This window comes from Oncorhynchus mykiss, chromosome 20 (genome assembly GCF_013265735.2).
Source record: "Oncorhynchus mykiss isolate Arlee chromosome 20, USDA_OmykA_1.1, whole genome shotgun sequence".
In the NCBI taxonomy this organism is placed as follows: Eukaryota; Metazoa; Chordata; class Actinopteri; order Salmoniformes; family Salmonidae; genus Oncorhynchus; species Oncorhynchus mykiss.
Window position 1 is genome coordinate 26041768 of NC_048584.1, and position 9681 is coordinate 26051448.

Below are 9681 nucleotides of genomic sequence, written 5' to 3' on the forward strand. Positions count from 1 at the left end.
GTACGGGAGTTGTAGCAATGAGACAAGATAGTAGCTACTACAACAATTGGATACCACGAAATTGGGGAGAAAAAAAGGGGTAAAATTCAAAAAAAAAAAAACAACTGGAGCAGCAGCACGACCAGGTGGACTGGGGACAGCAAGGAGTCATCAGGACAGGTAGTCCTGAGGCATGGTGCTAGGTCTCAGGTCCTCCAAGAGAGAGAGAAAGAGAGAAAGAAAGAGAAAAGAGAGCGAGAGAGAGATAATTAGAGCGAGTATACTTAAATTCACACAGGACACCAGATAAGACAGGAGAAATACTCAGAGAAATATAACAGACTGACCCTAGCACCACAACAACACCACAAACTATTGCATTTTAAATACCGGAGGGGTCGGGAGACACTGTGGCCCCGTCCGACGATACCTCCGGACAGGGACAAATAGTCAGGATATAACCCCACCCTCTTTGCCAAAGTACAGCCCCCACACCACTAGAGGGATATCTTCAACCACCAACTTACCATCCTGAGACAAGGCCGAGTATTTCCCATGAAGATCTCCCCATGGCACGAACCCAAGGGGGGGCGCCAACGCAGACAGGAAAATCACGTCAGTGATTCAACCCACTCAAGTGACGCACCCCTCTTAGGGACGGCATGGAAGAGCACCAGTAAGCCAGTGACTCAGATCCTGTAATAAGGTTTGAGGCAGAGAATCCCAGTGGACAGAGGGGAACTGGCCAGGCAGAGCCAGCAAGGGCGGTTTGTTGCTCCAGTGCCTTTCCGTTCACCTTCACACTCCTGGGCCATGACTGCATGGCTTGATTACCAACCACGACGAGACGGCCTACAGGAAGGAGGTGAGGGCCCTTGGAGTGTGGTGTTTGTAAATTAACCTCTCACTCATCGTCAACAAAACAAAAGAGATGATCGTGGACTTCAGGAAACAGCAGAGGGAGCATCCCCCCCCATCCACATCGACGGGACAGTAGTGGAGAAGGTGGAAAGTTTTAAGTTCCTCGGCATACACATCACGGACAAACTGAAATGGTCCACCCACACAGACAGAGCCTCTTCAACCTCAGGAGGCTGAAGCAATTTGGCTTGTCTCCTAACTTTTACAGGTGCACAATCGAGAGCATCCTGTTCTGCTGTTTCACCACCTGGTACGGCAACTGCTCCGCCCACAACCGCAAGGCTCTCCAGTAGGTAGTGCGGTCTGCACAACGCATCACCGGGGGCAAACTACTTAGACTATTAGACAGCCATCACTAACACAGAGTGGCTGCTGCCAACATACAGACTCAAATCTCTGGCCACTTTAATAAATGTAATAAATTGATTTAATAAAGGTATCACTAGTCATTTAAAAAAACGCCACTTTAATAATGTCTACATATCCTACATTACTCACCTCATATGTATATACTGTAGTCTATACCATCTACTGCATCTTGCCTATGACCAATACAATTTGATTTGATTTGATTTATTGTCCTCCCAGACCTGTGAATGGATCTATCTGGGTTCAACTTCAAACTCTCTCCCCACTCAATCCTCAGTCTGCACTCCTTGGGAATACATTTAGAGATGTCTTTATTTCTTTAGAATTGCAGAGTCTATTTAAAATATAAATCCTCCTTACTCTGAAATATTCATGGAAGCCGAACATCTGGAAAGTTCTGCTTTGTAGAAGAAGAGGAACATGGTTATGGCTAATAGGTGTCTGTTCACATGACTATATTTGTTAGGGGACCTATACTATTCTTACTGTAATCACCACAAAGGTTGCATTCCAAATTCCCTTTTATTCCCTTTATATTACACTGTGCACTACTGTTGACCAGGGCTATTTGGGCTCAGGGTGCCATTATGGACAAACACCTATATCTGATGCTTCAGTTGAGGAGCTGGTGGATAACCTCAATGAACCACAGTCTCATTCCTGTACTCTGCACCTCCGAGGGGAGCAGACCATAAACCAGGGTGATAGCCCTGCCTGTAAAGGAGATGGACCAGAGATAATGTGAATGGAAAGAAAGCTTGTTCCCTGCAGTTTAGCCCCTCCTCCTTTCCCCCTTATCCCCCCTGATACAGCTGTAGGTGTGCTGCCTCACATTGACACTGAGAGGACTGGGGTCAGGTGTCAGTCAATGTTGGGGGTGCAGTGTGAATGTCAGAACACAGGAGAGCCTTGTAGCCCCCTACCCCCATCAACCACTTCCTTCTCGTGTTGGCTTACTTCTTGCCTTATCAACCCACTTCCTGTCTCTCTGTCTGTCACCATGGTAGCCCTGACCTTGTGACATGAGGCTGCCAGGTTAGAGTCACTCAGGATGCTCAGGCTCTTTTCCCTGGATGCATCTGCACTCCTGTACTTCTGTGCTGGGCCTAGAAAGGCAGAAGAGGCACCATAAACCATTGATTTCCACTTTAAAGATGCACTATGCAGAAATCTTTACACCAGTTCCTGGTTGCTAAAATTCTAATAGTTTTCCTAATTTCAGTTTATGTGACAAAACAAGCAAGTATCATGTGAAGAATCATTGCACCATATAAACCGTTGTGAAATATATTTTCCATAAAAAAATATTGTATTTTCAGCTGTTTGAAGCTGGTGTACAAAAACAAAAGTTAAGAACACAAAAACAAAACTTAAGAATGTGAAGCAAAGAAATAGTGCACATAGAACTGATCTACCACTTCTTAGACTTGTTTTCAATGAGAATGACAGATCTATAATACACATTTCTCTGTGAATTTGGTCAGGTCATCCAAAAAGTGACATATTGTAGCTTTAAAATGTCAGAATAGATTTTGAATTTGAACTACAAAAATGTCCATTAATTATAATCCACATAATAATTCACTTTTCCTTTTGCTGCAGGATTATTTTCCTGCTTTAGCAAACTAGCTCAAATTAAGTTCCTACATCTGTATAGATCTTGGCAGAAAATTTTAAACACATTTAGGTGGAACCCAGAAGACATTGCCCAAATTGAAGGTGGTAATGTTTTGTGTGAAACCAAATCCTCTGTTTTCAGACTGGATATTTACATCTACAGTACCAGTCAAACGTTTGAACACAACTACTCATTCCAGAGTTTTTCTTTATTTTTACTATTTTCTACATTGTAGGATAATAGTAAAGACATAACAACTATGAAATAACACATATGAAATCATGTAGAAACAAATCAAATATATTTGATATTTGAGATTCTTCAAAATAGCCACCCTTTGCCTTGATGACAGCACACTCTTGGCATTCTCTCAACCAGCTTCATGAGGTAGTCACCTGGAATGCATTTCTATTAACAGGTGTGCCTTGTTAAAAGTTAATTTGTGGAATTTCTTTCCTTTTCAATGCATTTGAGACATTCAGTTGTGTTATGGCAAGGTAGAGGTGGTATGCAGAAATAGACCTATTTGGTAAAAGACCAAGTACATATTATGGCAAAAACAGCTCAAATAAGCAAAAAGAAATGACAGTCCATCATTACTTTATGACATGAAGGTCAGTCATTCCGGAAAATTTCAAGAACTTTGAAAGTTTCTTCAAGTGCAGTCACAAAAACCATCAAGCGCTATGATGAAACTGGCTCTCATGAGGACCGCAACAGGAAAGGAAGACCCAGAGTTATTAGAGTTCATTAGAGTTACCAGCCTCAGAAATCGGCAATTAACTGCACCTCTGTGCCTGTTATCAAAGGGTGGCTACTTTGAAGAATCTCAACATATTTTGATTTGTTTAACACTTTTTTGGTTACTACATGATTTCATATGTGTTATTTCATAGTTTATATGTCTTTACTATTATTCTACAATGTAGAAAATAGTACAAATAAAGAAAAACTCTTGAATGAGTAGGTGTGTCCAAAATTTGGACTAGTACTGTATATCTACTTTTCCAGTATAAGTGCAAGAAGAAAATCTTGGAGAGAAGCATAATTGCGTAGTAAATTCATCCAGTACACAGTCTGACAGTTGGCGTCTCTCAGAAGCCCTCTCCCTCTGAGAAACACATATCTCTAGTTGCACCTCAGATGCCTCTTGTCTCGTTTAGCTGCATGGAGGTTAAACGGAGCATGATTGTTTACCTGCGTATACGTGAGGCAGACGGTGGTGCCCATCTCATTAGGAAAAGGACAAGTTTGTTGGCGGTGGACAGCTGTGTATTTTTTATTTTGTTCAACATGGTGGTAGCTGAGGCCTATTTGCTGCTATTTCTCGCTTTATAAAGAGCCTGAGATTGAAAAGATGAGTAGCCTAACCCTCATTCTGTCCTCCTCTCCTCTCATTCTCCCTCTCCTCCTCTCCTACTCCCCTCCTCCCCATTCTGACCTGCCAGGGGACCTGAGAGAGGCTCAGCCCTCCTCCCTCCCCTCATACAGCTCAGTAGTTCTGTCACGGCCAGTAAACTGCGTCTGCCATGGGAGCAGCGCGGGTAGGCGACTTTGTCAGCACACACACACACACACATACACTGGGCTTTAAGCAGAATTGCACCAGCAGAGAGATAGAGAGAGCTAGGATAAATAATTGAAGTGTGCATTCTGTACTTTGGTGAATTTTAAAGCTGTATTCTGCAGAGGCTGTAAATGTCGGGGAGAAGGAGACGTTAATGATTCATGGGCTGCTTTTATCTGCTTTGGTTCAGGTCACTGTCCTGAAGGAACTCAGGGCATCGGGGAGAGGGGGAGAGGCAGGAAAGGTGGGGTGTCATGACCGAAAAGATTAGCCTGTTTCTCGCCTCAGTGTGTTTGTGTGTGTGTCAGTTCTCAGTGAAAAACGCGCCCGCACAGATGACATTTTTGCCAAAGAAAACGTTAAACCAAATATTATGGCTGAGCTGCCTGCCCAGTTGAACTTTTTTGCTATAAATATTTGAGGTGAAATTTATGGATATTTTTTTATCACAGGGATTTAATTTCCGAAAATGTATTCCAAATGATGGAATAGGGTGCCATTTGGACACACCCCTATAGTCCAACACATTTAGGAACATGTGCCTTTCTGACTGCTTTGATTACTATGTTTCTGCTATACCTTTATTTAACTAGGCAAGTCAGTTAATTAAGAACAAATTCTTATTTTCAATGACCACCTAGGAACAGTGGGTTAACTGCCTGTTCAGGGGCAGAACAACAGATTTGTACCTTGTCAGCTCGGGGATTTGAACTTGCAACCTTTCAGTTACTAGTCCAACGCTCAAACCACTAGGCTACTCTGCCGCACATAAGACTTCTCTTTTCCAAATGAAGTGTCCAATAAATGTGATATTGAAACAAAAACATAACAATTATCACAATGTTATGCGTTCCAATTCTAACACTTGTAATTTCTCAATATCTAATGAATAACAACATGTGGATATATCCAGACAGCAATGAATCAAATCGTGGTTCTAAAATACTCTATTAGATGTCGTTCCATTCTCTGATTCAGGTTAGCTTTATAAGCATATTGTTCCACTGCTGCTTTTCACAAAAGAAGAATAGTTTTTTCCCGCTGAGGAAATGTTGTTAGCATAGGTTTAATATGTTGTTGTTGTTTTTTTACTAGCGATACAGTACGCTTTATTGGGATTAACATGGGTAACCGGATCCCGGGACTGTCAAATGAAATGACAGAACCTGGGAAATTAGGCCCTTCAAATGTTTTCCTCCAATGTCGCACTAATGCAATTCCACAAAATACATAACATGCACGGCAGCAGATTAGCCAAAATGTTATAACATTATCCTAACAGGTTGTTTGCATAGAAGCATTTAGCCTAGCATATTTACTTCACACAAAGTCACCATTAAGTCAAAGCACTCGTGTAATTGACACTCAAGGACTGCACACACGACCCAAATGCAATTAATAAACCCTGCAGGGAAACCTAGAGTATAGACTATAAACGTGTGTGCCTCTTTGAGCAGTCATTTTGACTCTTCAGACAGTCACACATTTGATAGGCCTACGCACAATTCACTACATAGGCATCTCTGTCACAGACATTCAATCTGTTAAGTGTTAACAACTCAGAGAGGCATGAGGGAAAATTCAACTTTCCTTTCCTAGAGCTATTGCTATATCCAGTCCCATTCCCACTGAAATCCAAAATCCTGACTCCTGTCTCGCTTGAAAATTCCTAACTTTATTCTGTAATCCATAGTTTGCAATGCATTATCAACGCACGTCTCTCGCCTATGTATGTCAAAATACCGGTATAACGTGTCCCCCGATTCTCTGCGATGTCTCTAAGGCCAGTTTGCTGCCCATATGAGAGCTTCGGTACAGAATGTGTGGTCAACAAACGGGATGATAGTACAGTAGATATGGATTATTTTTTTTTTAAACAGTTGGTATAGTTTAAGATACCTTAAACTATTTCCTCTCTTCATATCCTCGTTTTTCATGAGCTGATCTGCTATCTGTATAGATCATCAACTCGATTTTGCCAAATATAGGAGATATTCTGTCATTCGTTGAAGGAGGTCATCTAGCAAGCTTGGCAACTTTGGTCATTTGACTTTAGTTTGACTGACGTTACAATGTTTGTATGATTTGACAATGCTATACTCGGGGTGCGCTCTGTGTCGAGATAGCCTACTGCTAAAATGTTTTATTTGATTTAACCTCTAACTAGGCATGCGCTGAATTATTTAAGGAAGATGATAAAGCTTGGATTTTATGAACGGCCTGTTTAGCAATTCACAACACTGACATTTGCAATCAAAGATAGTTACTCTATCATTACAAAATATTTGTATTTTCTCTGAAGATCTCTGGGTTTCCGTAGCCCTTTGGCTGCATTGGGAAACACTTGGAGAGACATCCGTTCCCTCGCTCTACACAACTGCCAATACTCTCAGAAGTGGTTGAGCGTAGGTGCTGATGTGATGCTGTACATTCCACCCTTGCTTCTCTAGCTAGTCGTAAAGCTTGCCAACATACTATAGCCGCCTGCTAAGGAATAAAGTGTTACATGTGTTTTGTATTTTCTCAGTCTCACATTTGGTGTGTTTTGAGCTGTGTTATCATTGTCAAAGTTTATATGTAGTCATTAATTTGCTTCTTATCCTATCCGTTTCTTCTCCACTCCTCTCCTCAGGGAGCTGATGCCCAAGACCCTGGAGGGCCAGATCACCATGGAGAAGACCCCCAGCTACTTTGTGACCAGAGAGGCCCCGGCCCGGATCTCCGCCATGTCCCGGGACACCAAGCTTATTGTGGTGGTGCGGGACCCCGTCACCAGGGCCATCTCTGACTACACGCAGACGCTGTCCAAGAAGCCCGACATTCCCACCTTTGAGAGCCTGACCTTCAAAAACAGGACTACGGGGCTCATCGACACATCCTGGAGCGCCATCCAGATCGGCATCTATGCCAAGCACCTGGATAACTGGCTGCAGTACTTCCCCATGGGTCAGATCCTGTTTGTGAGCGGAGAGCGTCTGATAAGCGACCCTGCCGGAGAGCTGGGCCGGGTGCAGGACTTCCTGGGACTCAAGAGGATCATCACTGACAAACACTTCTACTTCAACCAGACCAAGGGCTTCCCCTGCCTCAAGAAGGCTGAGGGCAGCAGCAAGCCCCACTGCCTGGGCAAAACCAAAGGGCGGACCCACCCCAACATCCACCCAGAGGTGGTGCAGAGGCTACGGGACTTCTACAGACCTTTCAACATGAAGTTCTACCAGATGACTGGACAGATATTTGGTTGGGACGATTGACTGGGCCTCAAGTACTGGATGCTCAGTGGAGAACACTGAGGACTATTGACACTACCAAATTACTGTGCGACATCCACAATACTAAGCCTAGAAGCAATATTTGTCAATGAGAGAGAAGTAGCCTAATCTGCTCTTACTGGTAAGCCAGATATTCAATATGTTTCACCCTGTTACGTATTCCTCTATCTGAACTGCCTCAAAACAAGTATCAGCAGCCTACAAGATGCTGGTTGAATAAAATGCATAGAGCTGGATTGTCCCTCATAGAACATGTGGTGGTTCCAATACAGAAAGATACTGTAGGTACTGTCTCTACATCTCTACAAGGTTTTACCAGCACTATCAGAGTGAAGTGTTTTCTGTTTGGAACCTTCCAGTGCTGCAAAAGACAAATATGCAGTCGTGTTACTGAAATGTTTTTTGAAATGGCACAGAGAGACGTTCGATATACAGTCTTGTCTGAGTGGTTCTATGCCATACTTTAAAGCAAACCTAGCCGCTTTGCATTTTTTCTAGAAAATATTGAAAAAAATAAATACATGTTATTTATTTAAGATGATGTACACATGCAGTATATAATATACATATTTTGAATAACTTTCTTCACTGATAATATTATTTCATATTATGTTGTATATGCCTCTAGAGAGTTACATTTGTTTTATACTGTACAACATATTTTTTGCTTTATCAAGTTATTCATTTTAATTTGTATATTCTTTACATTACATTGATGCGGTTACTACACCCTTTCCCGCTGAGCTTGCAATTCCAATCCTGTGAGGGTTTGTTATTCCGAGGGTAGTTTCCCCACATTCATTTAATGGAGTTAATTGAATTACAGTGTAGCGCGAGAGACAGAGCAAAGATAGCACTTACTGGATGTGTCCAATGGCACCCTATTCCCTACACAGTGCACTACTTTTGACCTGGGCCCATAGGGATTAGGGTGCCATTTGGATGGATAATCAGTCAGCTGTTGTATCATCAACAGCAACTCCTCAACTAATGTTATAACGAGACCTCCAGTGGGCCTATCCAAATGATTCCTCAAATTTCCTCTTCGACATGCCTCCTTGTGAACTGAATACAGTTGATGTCAGTCTGCCTTCCTTGCCTCGGAGGCATCCGTGGATGGCGGTCTCTCTCTCTGTGTTAAGAAGAGCTATAGCACAATGGTGAAGTTGTGTTTCTGATTTATATCTGCCTGGTTGTATTGTAAGCTTCCAAAAGATCCTCTCCTCTCTCAAAGCAGATGTGCCTCAAAGGGACACTTAATCATGGTCAGTGTTTTCTATAGGAGTTCAGTGGGAAACATAAACCTTTTATGCAATCTGCCATCCGTCTTTATCATACATACATACTGTTATGGTTTTGTCTATTTAATTTGAATTCATGTTGGATTGATTAAGCACACTTTTAATAAAAGATAACAGTTATATAAACATCTGGTGAGTGACATTTCTGAAATCCTGATCCTTTTTATCATCACCATTCTGCCTGTTCTTATGCTTTAAAACAGGTATTCAATGGACTAAAGTGCATGCAGATTTATTCCTATGAGGTTGCAGTGTTAAAGTAATGTACTGTAGCTTCAAAGTGATGTGGAGTAAAGCCTCATTTACACAGTACGCAGCACAAGAACAACAACTAGCTACCCAAAATGACGATCCTGCATAGATTCATAGCTAAATACAGTATGTGATTAGCCATTCAGTTATAAACTTGACACAAGTAGGCATGCAGGATTGCCATTTTGTGAAGCCAATTGAGTTCCTGCACAGTGTACATACATACAGAGGGCATAAATGAGGCTTAACAGATTTTTTGAAAAACCTGACTTTGTTGACTTGTGTGAGGCGAAACAATAATGAGTGGTGTATGTGGTGCGTTACGAGGTAGTTGAGGTAATTGTAATGACTGGGAACCCCCCTACTATGTTGTGTAGAATATCCACATCTCAGCGAATCATT

General features: G+C 42.1%; 1 protein-coding gene across 1 annotated transcript in view; it reads left to right on the forward strand.

Annotated features, from left to right (window-relative positions):
- The window catches only part of si:ch211-216b21.2 (heparan sulfate glucosamine 3-O-sulfotransferase 3A1), a 47640-nt gene extending 38496 nt beyond the window's left edge, over positions 1 to 9144 (forward strand). Inside the window, exon 2 of the mRNA XM_021576254.2 lies at positions 7087 to 9144. Within this exon, the coding sequence (XP_021431929.2) occupies positions 7087 to 7708 (622 nt within the window). The 3' untranslated portion in view covers positions 7709 to 9144. The remainder of the gene's footprint in view (positions 1 to 7086) is intronic.
- Positions 9145 to 9681: the final 537 nt, after the last annotated feature.